Raw genomic sequence first — 26,560 nt, 5'->3', positions numbered from 1 at the left:
TTGACCTCAACTGCAGCAATTTCCTACTCAACACATCCCCAAAGGCAAGGGAATCAAGAACAAAAATGAACTATTTGGACCTCATCAAGATAAAAAGCTTCTGCACTGCAAAGGAAACAATCAAGAAAACTAACAGACAATGGACGGAACAGGAGAAGATAGTTGCAAATGACATATCAGATAAAGGGCTAGAATCCAAAATCTACAAGGAACTCACCAAACTCCACACCCGAAAAACAAATAATCCAGTGAAGAAATGGGCAGAAGACATGAACAGACACTTCTCCAAAGAGGACATCTAGATGGCCAACAGACACATGAAACGACGCTCAGTGTCACTCATCATCAGGGAAATATAAATCAAAACCACAATGAGATATCACCTCACACCGGTCAGAGTCGCTAAAATGAACAAATCAAGAGACTATAGGTGCTGGCGAGGGTGTGGAGAGATGGGCACCCTCCTACACTGTTGGTGGCAATGTAAACTGGTGCAGCCGCTCTGGAAAACAGTGTGGAGGTTCCTCAAAAAATTAACAATAGAACTCCCCTATGACCCAGCAATAGCACTGCTGGGGATTTACCCAGTGGATACAGAAGTGCTGATGCATAGGGGCACATGTACCCCAATGTTCATAGTGGCACTTTCAACAATCACCAAATCATGGAAAGAGCTTAAATGTCCATCAACTGATGAATGGATCAAGAAGATGTGGTTTATATAAATAATGGAATACTACATGGCAATGGGAAAGAATGAAGTCCTGCCATTCATAGCAAAGTGGATGAACCTGGAGGGTGTCATGCTAAGTGAAATAAGTCAGGCAGAGAATAATAGATACCATATGTTTTCACTCATAGGTCTAATAGGAGAAACCTAACAGAGGACCATGGGGAGGGGAAGAGGGGAGAAAGAGTTAGGGAGAGGGAGGGAGGCAAATCATGAGAGACTCTTGAATACTGAGAACAAACTGAAGGCTGATGGTCATGGAGGAGGGCACTTGTGGGGAAGAGCACTGGGTGTTATATAGAAACCAAATTGACAATAAACTATTAAAAATATTAGTGGTCAGGAAAATTCAAATAAGAAAGATATAGTAAAAGTTAAGTACATTCATAATATTTTGTGTTCATCCAGGTATGGAGAAAGGCACTTTGGGTGAGGGTACATATTAGTACAACCACTTTGGAGAGGAATCTTACTTTATCTCTCAGTGTTCATTCCATTTGACCTACAAATTCTATTCCTAGGAATCTGTCCTACAAAAATATTTATGTAAGTATGAAAGAATATACCTATTAGGGTATTCATGGGCCCATTACCTGTAAAAAGACCTTTATTAAGTTTTCTTCTCCAAGAATTTGCTCTGTTTCTTCTAGAAACATCTTTTCCAGTTAAGTGTCTTGGGTTTTCTCTTTCCTGGTATAGGCTTAAAAAAAAGTCTCCCGATCCTTGGTTGTCCGCTTATATTATTGCCCATTGAAGTTTAAGATGAAAGCAATGGGAAAGCTGCCTGAGAATTCTGTACACATTGGCAGAGGTTGCCAACAGGCCAGATTTTAGAGGGTGAGAAAATGGGGCACTGGTCACTGGGTTGCTTCTTCCTCCAATTCCACAATGGTTACTGAGGTCTTGGGGCACCAATCCTCACGACCATGCTCTAGTTCCCATCAGCTTTTGGATGAGGAGGTTGATGCCAGCATTCTGACTGTGCTCCCACCCTCCATTTTATCTGCTGCCCCCAGACCCTGGGCTCTGCATGCAGACTGGCCCTTCCTCATTATTATCCCCTCTGCTACCAGGGCTGTGATTTCCTCTGCTCTATTAGAAAACATTCTTCCATCTGCTTTCAGAAATGTGTTCCAGAAATTTGTTAAAATCATTTCACAGACGCCCCCCTCTTCTCTTCTTGGTGGATGTAGGTTATATCCCTGTATTATTCCTTTAGTATCATTTTGATGGAATCTTGGGAGGAAGAGGGCAAAAAAAAACCCTCATGTACTCAGTCTGCCATCCTGAACCACAAATCGAACGTATTATTTGCAATATTAGAAAATGAGACAATTTAAACATCCCTCAATGGGGAACTGCTGAACTAGATTATGTTACATCTGTTGTACAGAATACTCTGCACTCAGAAAATAATGAGTTAGCTCTATGTAGTAATATGAAAAGGTATCATGGTACAATACTAAAATAAAGAAGCAAATTGCAAAAAGTATGTATAGTAACACTACTTTTAGAAGATCTATGTTTTTTTGTACTTCCACAAAGGACTGGCAGATGTACATGGAACTGTTAAGGGGCGTCATTTATTTGTCTTCATTAACACCTGAAGGCAGTGGACCCGGTATGGGGTTGGCATGAAGAGGGAATCTTATCTTTTTGCTCCATATCATCTGTATTGTTCAAAATTTTTACGATGCAGGTGAAAAATCTTTGGGATTAACTGTCATACGAATGTAAGACATCCTATTATTTAAATACTCTAATCTTTCCCACATAGAGAGCAGCTCAGCTAATAAGTGAAACGTTTGCAAATTATAGATGATCCATGATACTTGATGTTTTAAATGCTGGTGATTATTATTATTACTTAAAACTTTTAAGGAAACATGCTTAAAAGTAAAGATATTGCCAGTTTATTTTTAAAAGCTTACAGACCTTTAACAAATTCCTTCCAAGTCTAAGGCTCTATGACATGTAGCATGTTGGCAGGTAGAACATGTCCTGTAGAATCAATTTTGCTTGGTATGCTTTTATGTCTGATTTCTCAACCGTTACATAATGACATTAGTAAGCCGAGCTAGCTGCACTCGCCAAACTTTGATATTTCAGCTAGAATAGTTTTACAACATCTAATATCACTGAGGAAGAGGTAAGTAATACAAAATGTCAATCATTTTAATAAAATTAGATTTAACTTTCTATTTCCAAAGAGCTGGGTTCAGAATAACTCATGCAAAAGGAGAATAGATAGCCTTTAGCAGGTCTATGAATTCCAAAGTCTTCCAAAATCTATCTATCTATCTATTTATCTATCTATCTATCTATCTATCTATCTATCTATCTATCTATCTATCTATGAATCTATAATGCACCAACTAGTCTATATTTTGGAGCATGTGGACAAATTCAAATAAACACTAAAAAGTGGAGCTTGGGGCTTCCAGGTGGCTCAGTTGGTTAAGCATCCAACTCTTGATTTTGGCTCAGGTCATGATTTCACAGTGTGAGAGTTTGAGCCCCATATTAGGCTTTTCTTGGGATTCTCTCTCTCCCTCTCTCTCTGCCCCTCTCTCCGCCTCTCTCTCTATCTCTCAAAATAAATAAACTTAAAAAAAAAGTGAAGCTCAGTTCTGTAGAAATTCATTGGTATCCACCCTAAGATGAGACACAGGGTCTATATCCTAAAATCTGTGCACCGTTAAAGGTCACGGCTTCTCCAGCTTTGCCCAGAGAAATAGTGAGCATCATGAGGTGCTGCGCTGGCCTGTTGCCCTAGCTCCGTGTGGGTCTGTCCCATGTGGGTTATGGCAGGACCAGGACTAGAACCTCTGGCCTTCGGAATCTGAATCCAGCAGGTCCAGTTCTTGATGGAAAAGAAACAAATTCAGCCATAAACTCAGAGTCGGGTTGAATGCACCATTACTATTAATATAGTAGCCAAGATTTGGGGGTTGTATGCCTCCTTCTTCTGCAGGTGTAGTTGCTGTTGATTTTTAAATTTCAATTTTTACGTTCTTACTCTATAACTGCACCTTCAGTAATTTTAGATCTTTCCAGAAGCAAGCAAATGCCTGAATATAAAAGTCAGAAGGCCACGCATGTCAAAGTGCTTGGAGACTGAGGTACTTATACATATAGCATGACTATTATCACTAACTAAGTGACTGACCTAAAGAAAGTCACTTACATATTAAGGATTTTAAAAAACCTTTTAAAATCTTTTCCAGCACTAATAATACAAATCCTTCTGTTTTCATAGAAAGCTACTTTCTTTTCCTATCAAGTTTGGAGAATTCGTCACTAAAAAATCCCAAATGTTTCACAAGAAAAAGTTTGGTTTGCTCCACAAATAACTAAAGGCGATTCTGGGAAACAGGGCCACTGAACAACTTTGAGAAGCTGTGCATGTCTCGAAATCATTGGTGCAAATCTGAACTATTCCTCCCCTTTCTAGGGCCTGTTCTACGGAGCAGCTCTACATGAACAGCCAAAGCAATTTTGTGCACTTTTATACAAAACAGTTTTCCAAGCCAGGAATTACAAGGTAAGAAAACCAAAGCCTTCATCATTACCTGGAAAATTGTAGAGAAACCCACCACATATCTCTTCAAAAAATCTTCAAGTGTTCGAAAATGTGTAATGTAAAACACAGTCGTTAAACAGTTCAAAAAGAACCAGCAACACCTGTGCTCTAATGGCTTCTGCATAATCTCAAGCAATCCCATGCAATTTAACTTTAAAAATATACAGACCTCATAGAATAGGAGATTTAGCAGGAGAGGTGGGACAGGTAAAGGGAACACCGTGATGAGGAAAAATACCATCTGACCCATTGCACATTTTAAAAGGTTGAATTTTATGATATGTGAATTATACCTCAATAAAAATAGGATAAAAAGAGGGGAAAAAAGAATTCTAAGTAATTACAATGCTGCAGACAGAGGGTCCCATTCATCACCTCTGGAACCTCCTCTGTCTATGGCTTGTTCTTCTGTTTCCATCCTCCCTCCTTTGCCCATACAGCATCCTGTAATATTGTCAATGGACTCTGGATTTGTCATGTACCCAACTGGTACCCAACTGACTTTGAATCACCCTCCCATTGAGCCGTTTTTAGGGGGAGAGGGAATTTTGATTCCACGAAGTTTGATGTACTTTGTACTTTGATGACAAGTTCTCGGAGACAAACGCACATTTGTCAATTGCTAGTACGTGATAGGGCTCTGCTGGGTTCTGAGTATTTGCTATCCTATTGATTGTCCTGAATGATTATAAGGTCAGGATTCATCTGCCCATAGTCTAGATGCAAACACTGAGGTTCTGAGAGCAATTTCCATCCAGATATCTAGAGAGTATTCACCCAGGATTTTATCTTCAGAGGGCATGGCTTAAAAACTATTTCCAGAACAGGACTACATTAAGCAATGAGAATTTAGTAAAAACAACACAAAGCTCATGAAAAGCGGCATTGTGTGCTGGTGCACTTGCTCCTGATGACACTTCAACTGATGCCCTGAAGAACATTCTCCATTCTATAAGATGGGGTGTTTATGGAGTATGATGTTCTAATAATTAAAAAAAAAGGGGGGGGGGAGGACACACAAGGACTATTTCCTCACAAATAAAAAGAACACACAAACCACTCAGTGCAAAAACTGGCTTATTGCCACTTGGTGGATCCTGGTTTTGCCAGAGCAAATGGGTCGCTTTTCCACTTTAACTGGGCTTGTCTCAGAGTGTCATCTGCTGTCCCTTCCTCCTTCTGAAGCTAATTCTGGTTGCATTTGTCCAGGTGCAGAGAGAGGAGCTGCAGCATCTGGAGTTGTCAGGTCTGGATTTATCTTCTGGGGTGTTCCTTGTACTTGAAATTTGCAAAATTAATCATCTCTCAACTGCTGCCACCATTGACTGCTGCATGGCCAATGGTTTACTGGAAGAACTCTGAGAACTGCTCATAGGTGTTGTATCTTGGTAGACGACCATGCTTGGAGATAGGCTGCCTGGGTTCGAATCCCAGCTCCACCTCGTCCTTGCTGTGTGACCTTGGCAAGTTACATAATCTCTCTGTTTCTATTTCCTTATCTATAAAATGGGGATTTTAACTGCTCCTATCTGCTGGGGTTGTTGAGACGGTTCAACAATGTAGGGGATGCAAAGCACTAAGAGTAATGCCTGGCACATATTGTCTGTGTTATTTAAGTTAAAGAAATAGTTAAAAAATAAAAATAAATATTGCTGTTCATTAAATGACTTTAAGAAATTGCTTTTCTTGTATTATTTTTGTTGACTAATCTGTACATACTTACATGAATTAGGAATTGGTAAAAATTAAGCTGTATGACCTGATCTGCTTTGTGTAAAATGCAATTAGCCAGAAACCCAGAAGGAAGTATCAACAAAGATCTAACTTTCAGCAGGAAAATGGGTTGAAATGGCCTCTCAATATTGATGCTATTGCCCAGAATGACTGCAGCTATGCAGAAGATACACACAGACTATACACATCCTGTTGTCCTGGGCAGGTAAAGCAGAAAGAAGAGAAAAATGGCTTTTACTTTACACTTGTAGGGAATGAAGTTCCAGACAGGATCATCAGTGGCCCCTGGCCACCTTGAACTCCCAACAGAATGAAAACTGGCACAAACGTTGGCTTTTCATAGAGCCTCCCCCATCTCAGAGAAACAATTTCACCCCTCATCTATTTCATAACCATGTTTCTCTTGGAAGGAACAAAGGTTGGCTTAAATGTGTAGATATTAAATATTTATTTGCAAAGACTTTTAAAATTTTTCTCCACCCACGCGTCTCATTTCAAGGGAGAGGCCCAGTGGTGTTTTGGCACTCCCCAGTGGCACCTTGTACATGTCAGGGACCTCTGGGCACTGCTGTGTCGCGACCCCGGGCAGTGACAGATAGTTTCCTCTGGAAAAACACCAAGCTTACCCAGATAGTTGTTGCTCTTGTACATCTCAGTGATGTTGATTTTGGTGGCTCCTTGGGGAATCTCCACAACTCGGTGGTAGCCCAGGCTGGTGAGGGCATGCTTGAAGACGCCAGACACGACCTGGCAGCCTGTGTTATCGCCTCCACACACCCCACATTTGTCCACGACTTTGTCAGAGCCCAGGTAGTCGTCACAGCCGATGCTCTGAAAGAGGCAGAAAACCAAAGACTCTTGTAGCATATAGCAGGAGCATCGGGGGAGACAGGGCGAGGGGGCGATGGGAGGTCTGTCGGGGGGTCTCGAACTGACCTCCCTCCGGCCCCTATTCAGCTCCAAGTGTGCGAGTTCATTCTTCCTTCACTCGATGGATAGTCACAAAGCCCCAACTCTGGGCGAGAAATGAATGAAATGTACATTCTAGGGGCAGGGTGCGGTCCCCAGACAGCAGACAGGACAAGTAAATCAAACAGTACGCTTGGTGGTGGCAAATGATAAGGAGAAAATGATGCAGAGAGAAGGAAAAGGGAGGGTGTGGGCGCTGGTCACTTATTTATATTGGTTGGACAGTGAAGTTGTCCTGAAAAATCCCCCCTCCCGGAGTCAGAGAGGAGAGACCATCTGGGGCTTTTTTTTTTTTTAAGTTCTTTGGCTCCATGATAAGTACTGCACCTAAAATTGGGGTTCATCCCCAAGTCTTGTGTTCTAGATGACAGACTGTATAAACGCTGACAAAGTATGTTCAGAAGCAGTACTCGCGGGCTTAGCGTCTTAGGCATTAAGTCAAACTGGTTGAGATCTGGGTCTCTACTGGCCACTGAGGCTCTGAGGAGCTGAGCAGCAGGATTTGGCTTGGCTCCCCCAAAGCACTCTTCCTGGGGGGAAGGGGGAAGGGGTCAAAGGCCAGAAACATCAGCGAGTCAGGTGATGATCTTCCCATTACTTGTTCTAAGACTTTTTTGCTTTATCTTTCCCCTCCCTGTTCATGTTTCTGTTGGGGCCATTTTATTTTGCACTAGCAACAAAGTGCAAGAGCATTACCTTTATGGGGCTCATGACCATGCTTCCTGAATCTAAAATGTGGACATGTGGTCACATTTCTATGGGCAGATGGAAGCGAGCAGATGATAGTTTGGACAATGAAACACAGTGATGACAGGATTAGCTCACGGGGTTATGGGGATAGGGAATGGTACTGAAAATCAGAATGGGACTCTCGAACTGGAGACACATGTTTGCCGAATCACAGGCTTGTGTTGGTTCTTGAATTCTAAGAGCAAAATCAGAGCCCATCCCGGGGCGGGGGTGGGGAGGCAAAGTGGTCGGCAAACCATTCAAAATCCACTTGTGATTTTGTGAAATAACCCTGGGTCTGTTCACGTGGGCCCTACAGGTCAAATCCTATAGGCAGAGTCAAAGCTGAAGGTGTTCAGGCTTCCCCTCCAACCTCACGTCTGACTGACATCTTTCTGCGGACACTGTACCTCTGCATTATTACTTCCATATTCCTGAGTGCACATTAGTCCATCAATAATGACTGGTCCTCCTCACAAACAGCTTCTCTGTAAAACATTATTTCTGACAATAAAGAACATCATCTCAACACGTTCATCCACATCCAATTAACCTTTCAAAATGCCATGTTTGCTGTGTATTTCTCCTCCCTCAAATATTTCTTGCCCCTCCACCATGTACATTTTAGCAGGAAAATAAGGAACATGTTTTCCATGCATGATTTCCATCTCTGACCCCTTGGGTTCTCCTTTGCTTTGAAAAAAAAAAAAAAAGAAACATGCAAAATGCCACATTGCCAAAGCAAGATTCTAACCAAATTAAGGACACGCCTCTGATGGTCACAGATGGGGAAGATGGATGGAAATGGTGGTCAGCACACAGTCCTTGCCCGGTCCAGCGAAACCTCAGTCTCCTCCCTGTCCATTCCTGCTGTCTCTGGACGCAGTTTGTCCCAGATCAAGCTCATCCTCACAGGGGATTCCAGTAAAGGGAGCACTGTGCACAAAGGCAGAGAGGCAGGAAAGCGTGTTCACAGGACATGGCTCAAATGGAGGGCTGCGGGGGGGGGGGGCACGAAATCAGGTTGCAGAATTCAGCTGAACGGTTTAAGAATCATGTTTGCCAGGAGGAAGAATTAGAATTTTACCTGATGGCATCAACAACCACTGAATGTCTGAAGAAAGGGAGGGCCATGCTCAGATTTGTTTCTCAGATGATAACTTGGGTTTGGTGGGGAGGGTACCAGAGTGGGGAGAACGGGCAGCCTAGCGAGTCTCTCTCTTCTAAATGGAGTGGAGGGGACATTTCAAAGATGAATGAGAGCCGCTGAAGATGAGGACAGACATCACATGAATCCTGAGCCCCCAGCCCAATTAAAATGGGAGGACCACAGGGAAATTACACAACCACAGTGGGCTTCAGACACCACAGACAGACTAAAGGTCATTTTATCTTGTGAAATAGATGTTATATTAAGGTGTTCTGCACAGTTCTATGAATGCCACCCCTACGTGCCAGATTTCCTATGTCACACGGCCACTCTGCAGGAATCTAGACATGGGAGCGATGGTTGTAGCAAGTTTTCCTGACAGACGTCCAAATGGCTTTCAGGTTGGCTTCAGAGAAGCATGTAGCCACACGAGATGCCAAGAGCTATTGGTGACACCCTGTTTCCTCAGGGCTGGAGGGTCACTTCGTTCTGGGCTCAGCACCGAAAACATCTCCACCACCGTCTGGGTCCTTCAGGGGACAATGCCCACAAATGAATTCTGAATTCTGGCTTGCACATTAGGCAGCTGGTCAGTTGCTTTCTGATGGGGGTGACTTAAGAGCTCTAGTCTCTGTCTCCAAACTCAGAGGCGCTACCAAAGTGCTTTCAGTAGGTGCTTAAAAAAAAATGGGCACTAGAGTCTGTGGACCTGGGTTTTGTGCTGGCTCTGCCTCTTAGGAGCTCTGATCTTTGGACATACTACTTAGCCATTCTGAGCCTCTGGTTCTTTTTCTGTGGCTGGGGATGGTACATTGCTTACCCGACGGTAACGTAGGGAGGATCCAAGCAGGTAAACACGGAAGGTACCTAGCGGCATGGGTTTTGTTAATTATGGTCTTCATATACTGTGTTCCTCTGGAATCCATCCACTTTCAAGTAAACTCCACCATCATGCAACCATAGACCCACTCCTATTTCTATAATGCTCTCTATTCCTTCTTAGTCACAGATAACTCTCTTCTTCATTTGGAGGACGTCAGGAAAATCCAAAGAGCTAAGGAAAAGTCAATGTTCACAGTAAAAATAAGGCACATTGCTGAGCCCCTTCACCCTTACTGTTCTTACAGCACCTTGTGAAAACCGACAGGATGAATATCTGCTCCTTGATCTACCTTTATTTCATGGTTTTTTTTTTTTTTTGCACTGCGGTTCAAAGGAGACACTTCTTGCTGTTACAAAGACAACTGGACAACTGGACCCTTAGTATTCTTCCAGTGATTTCTGCAACATGTTGTAGGAAAACCTTGCATGTTGCAAGCCATCACAGAAGAAATTGCTCAAGAATTGCCTCCAATTGTGTGTCAGAATTAACCTAAATGAAATTTTCTGAGGGAAATGAGTGATCTGGACGACATATCTGGTGGTGGATTTCACAGGGAGGAGGCCTCTGTACATCACGGCAGGGCTGGTGCCTGGGGTGCAGACAGGGGAGCTTCTGACGCCCTAATGGGAAGCAGATGTTTCTGTGTGTTCTCAATAAACACACCAGATAGGGTAACCTCCGCTGGTTGGCTAGATGACACGGACTGATAGTGCAATGCGCCTTAATCATCACGCTGTCACAACAGTGTGGGAGAACGTCAGCATTAAAATGATTAGTAGCTAACACCAATGTAGCTTTATTTGCAGTAAGGTAATTCATGGAAATACATTTGGATGCCAAAACTTTTATTCATGACGTTCTGTTGAAAGAAATCCTTTGCGTAATGATAAATCCCTCCTTCTGATTACATTAGGAGTGTACACCCATACCACCTTCCTGGAAAGCCATTTAGCAATATATACTGTTTGACCCTAATTCTTCTAGGAATTTATGCCAAGGAAATGAAAAGAAATGAGGCTAACACTTTCTGTGTGAAGGAACTCATCACAGTGATTATGACTAATAAGAAACAATCAGAAGCATCCTGAATGCGTGACACAGGAAAACAGTTAAACAGTATATAGAAATTCTCTGGGTAATACAGGCTTTTTCCAGCCATTATTCTCATTAAAATCTGCTAGCCCTTGTCTCTACATGATTGTAGGGAAATATTCCCTGAACTCAACATAGTCCCTGAACTCAACATAGTTCAGGGAATATTTTCTGAGGCAACCCCTACCTACTATGTGCCAATAGGGTGTTACGCAGGGAGACATGAAGATAAAACACACACACTTACTTATGGTCTAGATCAGGGGTTGGCAAATCACAGCCCACAGGCCAAATCTGGCCCATGACCCCATTTTGTAAATAAAGATTTATTGAAACACAAACTGCCTAGGCTGCTTTTGTGCTATAGCAGCAGGGTTGAATAGTTGCAACAGAGGTAGTATGGTCCATCGCACCCAAGATATTTGTGATCTGGTGCTTTACAGAAAAAATGCCAACCTCTGGACTAAACTAGAAGGCAGACGTGATCCCGTCATTCAGTACAGTATACACGGTGGGAGGGCAAGACTGAGGTCTGGCTGATGCTTCCAGATATACCTCTGACTGCCCTCACCCATACGCCACCCACTTGACTTGTCCCAGTATGTCTCAACCTTAAACAGAAGGCAAAGAGTTGTCATCTTCTACCTCGGTAGTCTTCAAGAGTCTTTTTTTTAAAGCAGAAAAAAAAACCTCATACTTCCCAAACAAAACCTCATGCAGAAATGCTAAACTCTGATATATAAAATGAGGCAGGGTTTGGAAGTTCAGCACCTCACTTCTCTACCCTCTTGCTCATGGCCAGGATTTCTCAGCCATGGCTCTAGGGACACATTGGGCCAGACGGTTCCTGGGTGTGGGGGCTGTCTTCTGCACGGTAGGATGGTTGGTGGCATGCGGCACCCTTTCCCTCATTGCGACAAACAATAATGTATCTATCTAGACATTGTCAAATGTCCCCAAATGACCTCCAACTGAGAATCACTGCTCTAGCATAATACTCAGCTCATGGGACACCAGGGCTGAACATGACAGGTCCCCCAGAAAGCACTAGAAAAATGGCAGCTCCAAAGTAGTGCAAACACAGCACTCTGTCAATGTCAGAGAGGCTAATGAGCAAAGAATATTTAATTATCCAGTTAAAACATGAAGAAGAAGAAGAACAATAACAACATTTCCTCACCACCATCAAACCAACCAGTAGGCTAGGGCTCTTTAAGCTTGCTATTTGGTCTAACTTCAGTATGGACAAGATTACGCTCCAGAAAGAACCCAGTGACTAGTATACAGTAGGCACTTAGTGTTTGCTGAATGAAAAAGCAGCTGGCTGAGGCATCAAGAGATAGATCAAAGTTATAGGACTGATTTTCTCCCTCAACTGGACCATCTCTATCGTATCTTCTGGTGCTAAAATGCTTCTGGAAAAAAAAAAAAAAGAGATACAGCCATGATGTAGGAATCTCGCCATGTCTAAAGAAAAAGGAATTTGCTATACGTAGACAAAATTAAATTGGAAACAGGAACCAATGGGAAACAAACTGACAATGTCATTCATTTGAAGAGAAGAAATGGTCCACGGGATGAAAGGTATTTTGGCTTCCCTAATGAAGGCAATTGTGAAACTAGAGATCTGGTTTTAATCAAGCTTATGGTTGCCGCTTTTCAGTACCTCATCCTATTTCATTAGAGAATAGCACCTTACCAAGTGACTTAACTGGAAGAAAATGTTGGCACTCTTGTAGGATAAAATTGGGTGAGGATCAACTGCAGCGATGTTTACAAATCTGATGAAAGGAGCCCTGAGGGGGAAGCTTTCCCATGCTCTAAGAGAATTACCATCCGGCTTGCCATGAGGGTCGTCTTTCCCTGGAGAGTGGGAGTATTCCAAACTCCAAAATTCCCATGCTTTACTTTCATGGTCTTCCTCCCCAATGGATTAAAATGGGGGGAAGGGGCATGAATGAATTATGACGATGGTAACTGCTTTATTATAAAATAAGTTATATATCTTTTTTTGTATAGAATCGTAGAAACCTCTGGATTTCCGCTTTACTCTTAAAATGTAAGGCTGTCTGGTGAATTCTCTATTTGAAGAGAATTCTGTTTTGGGGCACCTGGGTGGCTCCATTGGTTAAGTATCTGACTCTTGATCTCAGCTCAAGATCAGGCCCCTGCATCGGGCTCTTCACTGACAGTGTGGAGCCTGCTTGGAATTCTCTTTTCCTTCTTCTCTCTGTCTCTCTGCCCCTACCCCACTCATGCTCAGTTTCTCTCTCTCTCTCTCTCTCAAAATAAATAAACGTAAAGCAAATGTAAAGAGAAATCTGTTTAAAATACTTGGTCAGATTGTATGGAAACTCTATAGGTCCCCAGGAGGGGCCCAGGCCATGTGGGAGAGGTCTGTTAGATGCTGTGGCTTCAGCAGCCTAGGGGTCAGGACTAGGAAGCTGCCTGAAGAAAGGAGAAGACATGGTCTACATTCTATATGGTGAACTTCTGGAAGCAAGTATTAGCAAAAAGGCAACAGTGAGTTGGGTTGATGAATGCGTCCCAGGATGGAGGCTGTTTGCACCTTGGCCTCATTTACACGGCCTCCTGGGCTCAGGTAGCCTAAGTCTGCAGGTGTGGGTCTAACCAGAAGGCCCTCAGAAGACTGTGGGTGAATCCACCAACACATCAGAAGGTAATAAGGGAGACTCATGGTTGCATCCTTGTCATTTCCTTGACACACAGCTTCTCTCCAAATGTGCCTGTTTGCATTCTTCTCCACAAGAGGGCACCTACAGGCCTTTGTAAAAGGGTAACTCCATAAGCAATTAGTTTAAGGACAGGAAACCAAGGTTAAACATTTAAAGAATAATAGTTGAGGAAAGCCAGAAGGGTGCGGTCAGCAACTCAGGCTGATTGCATATTGATTGTTGCTAAGATACGACTTTCCAAAATGTTTTTGTGGAGCATTTAAAAATGTGAGTGAACTAATCAGGTCTTTGATTTTTGGATCATTCAAGAAAAATGCTTAGAAATCTGTGTAAATGTGTTAAACTTTGGGAGTTAATGGCCTGTTGGGATGTCCAGGAGAAGACTGGCTGGCTGGTTGGTTGGGGGTGGGGGGGTGAAGAAGGAAAAGGCTGGCTACACCAAACTTCGTGGAGGGGGAGGGGCTTGAGTCCCAACACTGTGGAGTCTGGGAGCAGAAATGCTGTTTCCGGGAGATGCTTAGCTGACGCTGGTGTTCAGTGGAGATGGAGAGACTAGAGGTTGAGAAGCACAAAGAGGGTTACATTTGGATGGGCGCAGAGGGAAGGGGTTCTGGATGGGGAGAGGGAACTAGAATGGAGGGTAAAGGCGCACCAATGCCACACTGAAGTGTAGGATGCTCCTTTAAAGGTTAAGTAGGGAAGACTTCTAGGTCCTGGAAGAACAGTGGTATTGTCTGTTTCTGGAAGACATCTTACTTGGGGGGAGAGGAAGGCAGACCTCTGATGGAATCATCTTAGAGCAAGGATTCAGGTATATATAGATGTTGGTGATCACTGATTTGCGCGTTGGATTCAGTCATGTTAATTCTCTCTTTCATTGGAGCTTTCTTCTAGCACCCTAAACATTTTCATTTTAGCTGTCTTTCCCCTCCTCCATCTTAATTTTTTTTTAAACACAGAATAAACATTAGTTGATCTTTTCTAGACCCCGTTACTTGTTACTCAAAGCGTGGTCCGAGGACCAGCAGCCTAGGCACCCTCGGAGAGCTTGTTACAATCCTGGCCCCCATCCCAGGCTTACTGACTTGGAATCTGTGTTTGAGCAGCATCCTGAGGTGATTCCTGTACAGTCTGGGATTATTTGGCTTCTGGATCACTTTTTGTTTCCTTCATGTTCTACTTTTCTCAAGGTGCACACCAACCCCAAAGTGACAGCCAATTCTCCCATCCAGGCGAAACAAAGACCGTGCAACACTATCACCCTTTTGGTTACAAACTGGAAAGAAACAATAACTTGAGAGAGCCTTTCTCTGCTAGATTTGTAATGGGAGCCGGAGTGGAGGGAAGATGCACATTCACACACAGTCTCTTGAGAATCCCAGTGCTGGACAGCCAGCTCTTTGCCTCACTGAAGAAGACTCCAGTCCTAGGAGGAACGTGACTTCTCCAGGATGGGAGAGGACTTCCTGCAGGGACTCCTGTCATGACACTTCAGATGCCCTCCTGCTCCTTCTGAGGCAGGGTTTTACGGTCTCCTCACCTCAAACGGTCCATCTTCTTTTCTTTGCGCTTATTACGTCCCCATAACCGCGTGAGGATGCCCTTATCTACCAGCCAGAATAACAACTCCTTTTAACAAACTGTCTCTGTGGAAATACTTGGATAAACTGCCTGGGGTGAGGAGTGGGACCCTGAGGCCTGGGGTCAGCAGAACCAAGGCGACAAGAGACAACGGCCATACTGAGATACGGCTAAATAGGAGGAGTCTGCTTCTGGAGCTGGAGAGAGAAGAAAGGGACAAAGAGGAGGAGCAGGAGAGAGGCCAGGAGATGGTGGAGGGCGGCCGAGAAGCCCTGAGTGGGCAGGAGGACCGCTGATGACTGACCTTGCGTCTGGAGCTCACTTGCTGACATTTAACCCCCTCTCTGTTCCCGGCCCTCCCACATCTTTAGTGAGGTTCTACACCTGCTTTATGCCTACTGTCCTACCTTTAGGGCTCCTGGTTTAGATTCCTTGAAGCCCCCATTCTTTCTATTTCCATGATCTGAAATGAAAATTTCTTGTCCATGTTCCCCCATCTCCAAAAGTCTTTTCTTCTAGACACATACATGTTTGTTTGCCTAAGAGCATCCCTAATGTGTCGACACCTGCAGGTGACATCATTTTTTTCCTGAGTCTTAAACAAAGCCATGGAGGTATAATTCTCAAATCTTTTGTGACGATTAGCTGAGAACATGCAGATGAAGGCACCTCATTCAGAACGCATGCAGTCGGGGCTGGAAAGACGTCAGGACGTTTCCCTTCTTGAGGGAGCGTGTGCCCCACTTCAGTGCCGTCCCTGGCATGTGCAGGCATCCTTTCTCTCACATAAGGCACACACATTTCTACACTCGCAGAGGAGCCTGGTCCGTTTGCACTGTCCACTGAAGCCTCACTTCTATTTACACATGGGTCTCAGGCGGTGTTTGAAGCCAGAACTGTAACAGGTTAACTGCCGTGCTCATTTGCCTTTCCATGGCATTCTGGGACAATGGCGATCAAGATTTTCAACGATTTTCTTATAACTTGGTTATCACTCTCTCTATTTTTTAAAAATGTGTTTTCTTTTATTAGTCTTTCCTGGCTTGTGTTAGAGACCAGCTATGAAAAACTTTAAAAACTGTAAAGGGGTTATGTTCATCTTAGAGAGCAAGGGAGGTGGCAGACGGAGCTTACAGCTTGGTCTTGTTGGAGCACAGTCTTCCAGGAATTGTGGGTGGAAAACAGACGCAGGTGGAGATGCAAGCCGTTTGCAGGGACGCAGGCAGTAGGAAGCCCCGTGTCTCTAAGTGACAGCTATCACGAAGAAAGCACTCACCACTTGCTAGGCATCTTCTACATGGTAGGCTATTTAATGATCTTGACTATCCCTATTTTACTGAAGCTCAGAGAAGAGAAGGTCACACAGAGGTGTGATAGAGGGTTTGAATGAAAGGCTTTTTGTCTCTGAAGCCCAGGCTTTCTCTCTTCTGCTGCTTGCACAGTCTCCTAGTCCAATGGAAACCCTTCTTGTCCCAACAGGGCCTGTGGCCCAGGGTCACATACACCAAGGGCTAGAATGAGGAAGAAATCAAATAGGGATAATTCCTTCTTATTGCTTCTATCTCCACAGGCTTCTCTCTGGCTTTCCCTAAGACCCTTCCATGTGGGCTCTACTTGTAGTCTGTTGCCTCCTCTCTCATAAGGAATAACAATCGATCCACATCTCCATTAGCTTCTCTTTCTTTCCCATGTTGTCTCTTTCTAATCACTCAGTGCGCGTTCACCTAAGGGAGGGGACATCTATAACACTACCCTTTGTTTCACAGCAAATTCCTCAGTCCAAGATTATTCATTGAAATAGTAACAATTTTTCTCATGTGTCTTCCTGGGAATGGAAACTATTGGTTTATCAAGCTGAGAAATATTTATGACTCAAGAAAACGCATCATGTTCCACAGAAGATAACATTATTCAATCCAAGTGTTTGTTCTTGGGTACTAGAATGCCCAAGTGATCAAAAAAGGATAACTTCTTCTTATTCTCTTCTAACCATCGATGCATCCAGTATGAGCATTCATTTCATTAAGAAATAAAGACATTGCATTCCATGCATGCTCAGAAGGAAGAAATTTGGCTGAAATATTTAAACATGAAGGCTCCTTCATGCTTCTTTTGAAGGATGGCTAAGAACAGGGTTATCTGTCAAACTCAAATTATGGTTCCCTAACAATAATTCAGGTGGCAGCCAGATGAGTAATTCTCGTGCTTGCAGAGAACTTTCCTACTCTTGCAACTTTAAGCTGAAAGGTAAGGCAATGGCAGATATGATACATGGCTTCCAAGTGACCACATTAACCATACTCTCTTGTGTACGTAAATATTTAGGACATGCAGACCAGTTGGATAAACACCGATCCTTCGCTCTCTTTTGTGGAACCTTGAAATTCTTAATTTTCACCAGCCCCTTCTTTAACCAGATCGTATTTACGAGCTTTTAAATCATGCCCCCCAGATGCGTCAGCATAAGAAAGGCTAATGCTGTGGTTTCAGGTAATCTATCCTGCAGGTGGCTGTGAAATTTATCTTCCCGAGACACTGCTGTCATCATTTCGTTCTTCAGGCTCAAAAGGCTTCCTGATGTCAGCTGTCACTTAAACAAGCTGATTCTTTCCTCTCAGGCATTATGCCTCTATTTGAGTCCCTGATTCCGGGAGGAAAAACCTGCCTGGGGCTGTGGCTGTCCAAGAAAGAGCCCCACCCCCGGTGCAGAAAACTGAGTGAAAGTAGGACTTTGGAAAACGATCCGGCCTCCTTAGGCTTTGACAGCAAAAGTACTTTGTTAAGGTGACAGTACATGTTAATTAGAAACATTAATTATCAATTACATATTCTGATTTATACATTCTAGGTTGGTTTTGTGATGCTAAAGGAAGATAAAGTTTGCAAAAATCATTGGACACATGGAAGGAACCCAATACATATTATGTTTTATTTAGAGTCAAGTTGAAGATAACATAGAGGGCACATTCAACGAAATACAAACAAATGATACTCATTCCGAGCTTAAACAATAGCCTCCTTGGATGTTATTTAGTGAGAGAAAGGCCTGCGTGTACTTTAAAGAATGTGGAATGGCAGCAACTATGGAAGTAAAAAGAAAAGCATTTCTCTGGCAGAGGAAAATAAGCCCTAGTTAAAAGAAGCCCAGAGCCAAAGTCAAAAATTCACTTTTGACAATTGATGGGACACCCTGGGCCCTCTGAGAAGGGTGTGCTCCCGTGACTCAGAGAGGTCTACAGAGGTTCTTCTGAGCACCAAGAAAAGCAATAGAAAGAAAGGAAACTGGTGCTTATTCAGGATCTCTTAGGGTGAAAATATTTACTACCAGTTAAACAGAGGAGGAAAGAGGGAAGTAAGTGGCTCACCCAAGGTCGTGTAGGATAGAGACCGTATCTATGGAGCGTGAGAGCTCAGAAGCAGGGTGATAGGTGAGGGCAGCACGGTGATAAGACAGGGAGCACGGTGGCGAACAGCGCATGCCGGCAGCAGAGGAGCAGGGGCTGCAGGAGGAGGGGGAGCGGACAGCTCTTGAATGAGTGAACACAGTGACCACAAAGGCGAATGTCCTCTGAATGAGGACCTGCAGTCTGGGGTTGACAGGTGCTAGAGGGAAAGGTGGCTTTGGAGAGTTGGCTTTTCCCTGATATTTCATGGAAAAGAGTCATCTTCATATCACCTTGGACTTCCCCTTCCCACTTGCCAGAAGTTCCAATTCCCCACAGAAGCTCTGAGTTCACTCCTAGCCACGTCTCCATGCGCTGCCAGAAGCCCTGGGACTAAAAACTCTCCCAACCACTTCTTCCTGCTTTAACAAAAGGATTTGATGGAGGCTTTCTCTCCAGGGCAGACCCAAGGGTCTAGGACATTAAATGCTTTGGGCAGCTTCTGTTTGCTATGAGGCTCACTCAGTCTCAGGTTCCAGAATATTCTTCTTTGATGAACAGAAAGGGAACCATGAGCTTCTAGGCCAGCGTTGCCACAAGACCACCTTTCCTTTGGGTTTATGTGAGTCATCCTGGTGATCCTGGGGATTTTCAATCCTTTTTGAAATCGAAGGTCACCCTTTTTGAGACTGCATCCTACATGGGTTTGAGGGTTCTGAAGACATTACTGTATGACTTCAATTTTTTTCAAGTTATGTTTTTAAATGATAGGAAACAGCCCTTTAAGATAAAGTAATTTATGGAGATCTGGAGCAGAGGAAGGCTATAAACCTATAGCTTAATAGGACTGATTTTAAGTTGTTCATGCCTCCTTGGGTTCTGTGATTAGCCAAGGCATTCACCCTGAGACAAGGAGTGAACTGGGCTTCTTGAACAAGTGTCTACTCGAACGCCGGAAAATCCCTGCCTCAAGTAAGCTGGTAATTGTGATACGACTGACATAAAGCTATTGAGATAGTAACTGGCAAAATGATTTATTTGCTTCTTTTTTTTTAATGTTTTATTTATTTTTGATACAGAGAGAGACAGAGCATGAGAGGGGGAGGGGCAGAGAGAGAAGGAGACACAGAACCTGAAGCAGGCTCCAGGCTCTGAGCTGGCTGTCAGCACAGAGCCTGACGCGGGGCTCGAACCCACGAACGTGAGATCTGCCCTGAGCCGAAGCCGGAGGCTTAACCGACCGAGCCACCCAGGCACCCCGATTTATTTGCTTCTTAAGATGACTGGAAAACCACATCGTGAGCTTAAGTGAGGATGTCTGTCTTTGTCTCTGCGGTGGCTCAAAGTCATCAATAAATTGAACCAGGTTTTTTGATAGAAGCTAAAATGTCAGGGAACAGAACACACACCAGGGAGGCATAGGGCACTGATCGAGCTGGCCATGAAAAGCAAATTTGAATTTCCTTATAGATTTGGACCTTCCAGTTACTGATGAGCATTAGCAAAAACCATTCACTCTCCTTGCTGGAGAAGACCGCACTTCTTTACTTTTCTTAAACATCAGTAAACTGGATTTGAAACAAAGTTCATCAATCCTTTTCAGAAAATCTGACTTTGAAATTTCATCTCATAACAGATTTCTGTAATAGAGAGAAGAATAAAATGGTCCAACTAATAAGAAGAGGAGGAAGCTCCTCATAGGACAATTAGCAAATGCTCCTGTCATGTGCAGAATGCGGGAGCCACCGAATCTTCGAGTAGAAGAAACCAGAGAAGTCACGCGGTCTAGTCAAGGTCAGAGGAAGTTCCTTTGGGGTCAAGTTCCATACCAGCATCAGCCTAGGGAACTAGGTTCCCTATGTAGACCCTAGACAGGTCACAGGACTACTTTAACTTATATAATGTGTCTGCTAGATGAGATAGGTCAGTGGTTTTCAAGCTGTTTTAAGGTTTTCATAATTTTTAAAACATGTTTTTAAAATAAGAAGAGCTAGAGAAACACCATCCTCAACTGTGGTATGCCCCTCATAACATTGGGTGCGCTGTACAGACTTATTTTTAATGCAGCCCTCAGACAAACTGCTCCCATTCTTACTGTAAAAGAGATTACCTGTCTGAATTTGCAATTTGTTATCTGCCTTAATCAAGAACTCCTCAAGATGGAAACAAAATTCAGAAATGAATTGGATGCATAAACATCTCAACCATTTTCCATATTCCCTGTGCCAAATTTTCTATTCAACAAAATGGATACATGCTCCCTAATTGCCATTATAATAGTTAGATGCAAATGCTTTAATTAAAATTAATTTATGCTAATAAAACACAGTGGGTTTTTAAAAATTTGTTTTTGCACTGGAATCACTCATGCCACTTTCTTTGGAAAAAAAGAGCATTTCTGTTATAAAGCAAAGATAGTAAGACCAACTGATTTGTTTAATACACGCATAGCACTTACTTTTTACAATGACTTACATAAATTAACTCAGTGACTCTTTCCAGAACCCCAAGAGGCAGATGATAGTGTAATTCTCATTTTAGAGATGAGAAAATTGAGGCACAGGAGGTTGAGGAAATGGTTCATGATGAACAAGCTTCAAGCAGGGATGGAGCCTGGGCAGTCCTGTCCCAGAATCTGGACGACTGTCAACCCTCACTGCTTCTCCCATGACCTCACGGGTGCCTGGGAACCCTGACTTTGTAAAACATTTCCCTTCTTGGCGAGAGCCTTGTCGATCTGGCTTTGAGCCTCTCCCAGGGTCAGCGAGCCCCCCGCCTGCTGGGGAGGCTCATTCAGCCTTGAAAGGCTCCGACTTGTAACAAATCCTCTCTTCCGGCCACTGGAAACCTCTCTCTGTACTGTCCACTACTGTTCCATGTCCTGATCTCTGGAGACCTCTGGACACTGGTCTGTGCCACTTCCTTTCTAATATTTTCCATTTGATGTGATGTATTTGCCTACAACAGGTGTTGTCCTCCATGTTGTCCCCTCTTTGTCAGGACTGTGGGGTGATACCCCAGGGCAAGGAAACCCATGGGTTTCCAGCTCTACAGCTATATTATCCAAAATAACCAACGATTGTGCAAGTATAAACAATATGTTTCTAGCATTTGATTTTCCTGAGAAAATAGTGGCTTAAAAGTACCCCTTTCATAAATCTGCTTTCTATGATAACGGATTTGCCCTTTTTGCTCTTTTTGTTAAACAAGTGACATAAGGAATTCTATTCCATTAAAAAAGATAAAATCACCGTGAAGTAGCAATGATACTGAGTAATAATTAGAAATGGTCTTGGGAATGATGCTCTCCTGGGACTGCTGTCCTATTGGTCACTCACTGGCTGTGTGACCTTAGGCAAGGTGCTCAAGTATGACAAGTTACAGTAATGCAGCCCACAAAAGGAAAACGTTTACCACAGTCAATACGAGTTTGTTATTACTAACAACAGTATAAGGTCTGGGGTGTTTAACAGGCAGAAAAGAAGACAGACAGGCTGATGGCCCCAAATATTGGTGGCTCTGCCAGACCGAAGAAACATTTCCTCTCTGTGGTCCCAAGAGAATGGACTGGAACAAACAGGGGGATTGGACAGAGGACCTACTGCATCTACTAATCCCCAAATGGAATCCCAGCAAGAGCCTGTCTCATCAGGTTGAATGCTCCAGTCAGTGAAAAGGGCCACTGTGCCTGGAACATAACAGACACTCAGTAAATGTCAGCTATGCTCAGCACGAACAGAGTTGACTTAGGCTGGAAGGCTATGGAAGGATTTAAACCATCGAATGAGTTCTTACATAAATGAAAGGTTAACTGAACACCTAGCATGTGCCTAGCATGGACCCATTCCTTTAGAGAAATCAGAAATAGCACTAGCCAGGGGGACAACATCCGTAAGCAAAACAAATGAGATTGGCTACATGGCAGCTGAAAAAGAATCTGATGAATGAGGAGCAGCAATGGCTAGAGACTTTACGGATGGCCTCAGGGCAGACAGGTTGGTAAAATAAAGGATAGATTTTAGATTCAAATAATATGAGAAGAAATTAAACATTAAAAAATGTCTAAATGGCTAATGGCGTGACCTAGTTCAGTGACCTTAACTTACATCATGGAAATAAAACTTATCTTGGGGGACCCCTGGGTAACTCTTGGCCCTCCTGTTATAACTTACCCACCAGGCTTTGCTACTGTCTGGCCCTCTCTTTACTATACTGGATTAGAAAGTTGCCTCTGTTACCAGTTTTCAAATATGCCCCCAATACTACTATTTGGTGGCTAAAAAACAGTACCATTTCTTTCCTGACCTGTTTCTACTGAAGCAAGTCAGTAATATACATTGTAAGATGTATCATTCCTCATGAAGACAAAGTAAATTTTATTTGGAATAAGAAAAAAAATGAACCTGAACATGTTTTTAAGTTTTTCTGGCTTGGTCATTTTGCTAAATAGCTTACTCATAGTTGACCCAGACCATCCTTCAAAAATTAGCAGAGGAAATTCCCTGGGATATATAGGCTACGGGTCAGGGTGACCAAAGCAAGGATCATAATTCTTTGCTGATTCACAATTTAATAGCAAGTTGTTTACAATATGTAAACCCTAACATCATTAGCCTTGTATCAAAGTTACATCTGAGTTTGTGGATCAAGAACCTATAAAATTTAACTCTACATTCCTTCCAGAACTAGCACATTTGAAGTGACACCAATTCTTGAATTAGGGAAAATTCCATGGCTGTGGCTGGGCTTCCATTACGTTCAGAGAATGTCACATTTGAAGAATGAAGAGATTAGAGCCCTGTGGAGTGGAATTTTGTGATTTAGTGCCTTTTAGATTTATATTGTAAATGTGGTGCTTAAATCAATGAGATACTCTCCTAGCTTAAGTGAGTATCACTCCTGAGGTAAGCCTCCAAGGCAAGCCACCAGAAATTACTTCAAAATTGCAGCTTACAAAGTTGATGAAAGCGCTTATCTTCTCTTCTTAGGCAAAGGGAATGGTGTGAAACTTCTGTTCAGCACTGCTGATGTTTCTCAGTATATGGGTCTTTGCACTTCTAAGTAAATGGAGGATTACGGTTTCCCCTTTAGAGTTAGGCGTGACGATGTGACTAGTCATGGTCAATGGGATGTGACCAGGTGTGGCACCTGTCACTTCCAGGTTGAAGCATTTCATTGCTGGTGCTCAAACTCTTCACCCTTTCTTCCTCTGCCATAGCAAGTGTTGCGGACTTTGGGTGAGACGGCAGCTGTCCAATATGGTGGAGCCAATGTCAACCTGGGTTTGAGGGGCTGTGATGAATAGAACCCCTACTGGCCCTTTAAGGACCAAAGAGAAAAAGGAATTCATTTGAAGCCACTGCTATTTCGTCATTGTCAGTCAAGTATAACACAGACTATTCTGACTGATACAGAACTTCCGGTTACATGCTTTTTTTAAATAAATTTTTTAATGTTTTATATATTTTTGATACAGAGAGAGACAGAGCATTAGAGGAGGAGGGGCAGAGAGAGAGAGGGAGACACAGAATCAGAAGCAGGCTCCAGACTCTGATCTGTCAGCACAGAGCCCAATGCGGGACTTGAACCCACGAATGTGAGATCATGACCTGAGCAGAAGTCTGAGGCTTAACTGCCTGAGCCACCCAGGCGCTCCACATTCTTAAACCTACGACCAAAACATTATGTAGAATTTTATGCTAGGTGACAAAGACTAGATCAGCCTAATTTCTAATATCAGTTATAGTCAAACTACATTCTGAATTCCTTCTTTGTATGCCTGAATAAAAGTGTACTATTGCTGCATCAGTATATCTTAAAAGAAAAGTGCTGTGACTAGGAGAATAATAAAATTTTAAACGTAGTAGTTGGAATTGTTTAAAAAAGATTTTTTCTTTATTGTGTAGAAAAGACAAACTGCTAATAGATACAGAAGGCTACTTGCAAATCCCACACAGTTCATTATTTTCATGTATCATGTTAGTCTTCAAGGGTTCAGAACTGATCTCTAACTCACTGCTTCTGGGTTATGAGACATAGTTTGCAAAGCCCCACAAAAGACCCTGTGGGGTATCTACAGGCCATTTTATCACAACCTTTATGTATCATACAAGGCCAGAGTGAAACAGAGGCCCAAAGGTATCTAAATGGACTTCAATCTTCTGAAAATACAACCTGGAGATTTTTGCATTCCCTGGTCCACCTGGCTTAGTATCCATTCAACATGATGGCACACAAGAGTAACTATGTCCTGCAAAAAGTGGGTCAGGATTACTGACCATCTTGACCTTCACCACAGCCCCAAGCTTGATGCTGTGTCACTATCGAAGTCTCTCTAATAAGCACGGAGTTTTGGACAATCATGTCTCCTTACCCTTTGGCCATAGAAGATGACCTCCATGGATGGTGACTGTACCAGGTTATGGAGGTTTTTTCCCTCGATACTAATGACTTTATTTTCTCTGAAACATGGGGTTGTTTCAGTTCTTAATCATTCACCAGGGCATTGTTCACGCCTCTCCTCTTGAATTACCCTTTGCCTCTGGGTTCCATGGCAGTGGCCTCCTTGGCCCTCCTTGTTCTCCTTCCTTCCTTTCCTTAACTTGTCTCCTAAGTGTGAGCTTCCAAAGGCTTGGTTCTGGACTGTACTTTCCCAGTGTATTCAGCTCAAGATGTTTTCTGAAAGCTAAACTTTTTAAGAATTTGTTAGTAATCTAAAATTTCAAACGCAGGTGTTTTGGAAGTAAATGAGAAATAAAAAAAATCTTTAAACAATGGTTAAAAAGAGTTCATCAGACTTGAAAATAGCAGTGACTCCATGGACTCCCTTCTATGTCCTAATAGTGGCTACTCTTCTAAGAGACGGGTTCTCCTTCAGAGTTTTCTATTGATTCTGTTGCTGTTGGTCAACTCAACCTACTGCTATCTTTCTCACCTGAACACCTAATTCAGAAGATCTCTGTCTTAAGGAGTCCTTTATGTGGTTGTGTTTTCCAGCTAAAGTTCCCTGGGTTATATTTGAAAAGCATTCTGTTAATTATTGTCTCTTGTCTTTTTTTACTCATCCTCCAGGAAAGTCAGAAAAGACACTAAAGCAGGAATGCCCAAGTTTCTCAAGGAATAAAATCTAAATCTGGAAAGCAGTTTTGAGGGAGAAAATAGCTGTGGCTCAGAGCTCTTCTCTGAGGAAGCTGCTTACAGGTGAGAAGTCCCTGACTAGAAAGGAGCGCCGGGCCGGCGATCAAGCCTGCAGGTTTCCACCTCCCAGGTCCTCCTTCGTCCCGTGATGTCATGGGAATCTCAGAGAAGTGGAAGGTCCTGATTCCTGAGGGATCAGCTGGGGTCAGGGGATTGAAGGCACAGCTGTAGGACTGCTAGGAAGAGCTAAGCAAAGAAAAATTTCTTTGTGTTGGGCTCCATGACAAAGAGCCAGGAAAAGCCAAATTCTGGGATAATGTAGCAGAAGACGGTGGGAGCTTCAGTCCAGTGATGGGACAAAGAAATAACTGGAATGAAATGGAATGGAGGAGGTGGAGGAACTGACATTTGTTAAGTACCTCTGGAGTTTATTTATCTGTGTTTCATTGAATATACTAGCCATGAGGCAGCCATTACTTTTTGCCATTTTACTTCGGTTGAAGAATTGAGGTTCAGAAAAGTTAAGCAGTTTGTTGAAGGTCACCTGACTGACCTGGATGAAACCCTGGTCTGTGTGCCAAGCCCACGAACTTCCACTGTGCCAGGATAACAGGAGGTGGGAACTTCAGGGCTGACAGGCCTCACTGAGATCTGAGTTCTGACCCTGCCCCTTCCAGCTGGGTGACCTTAGGCAAATCCCTTAAGCTGGTGATGCGTTGGGTGTCTTATCTATAAAAATAGGCACATAACAGCACCTATCTTATAGGCTTTTAAGAGTCAAATGAGATCCTGCATGAAAATTCAGACATTTAAAATGCCACATGGTAAAGCACCTAAAAACATTAACTTCATTAATATTATGATTGTGATTCTTTTCAGTATCATCTCCACCA

At 43.1% G+C, this 26,560-nt stretch overlaps 1 protein-coding gene across 1 annotated transcript in view; it reads right to left on the bottom strand.

The window, feature by feature from the left end:
- The window catches only part of THSD4 (thrombospondin type 1 domain containing 4), a 297,196-nt gene that overhangs the window by 87,058 nt on the left and 183,578 nt on the right, over window positions 1-26,560 (bottom strand). The window contains exon 3 of the mRNA XM_029952548.1: window positions 6,674-6,878. Coding sequence (XP_029808408.1) covers window positions 6,674-6,878 — 205 coding nt within the window. The remainder of the gene's footprint in view (window positions 1-6,673; window positions 6,879-26,560) is intronic.

This window comes from Suricata suricatta, chromosome 9 (genome assembly GCF_006229205.1).
Source record: "Suricata suricatta isolate VVHF042 chromosome 9, meerkat_22Aug2017_6uvM2_HiC, whole genome shotgun sequence".
Lineage (NCBI taxonomy): Eukaryota > Metazoa > Chordata > Mammalia > Carnivora > Herpestidae > Suricata > Suricata suricatta.
Note: the sequence above shows the minus strand (reverse complement) of the source record. Positions and strands in the feature narration are given on the sequence as shown.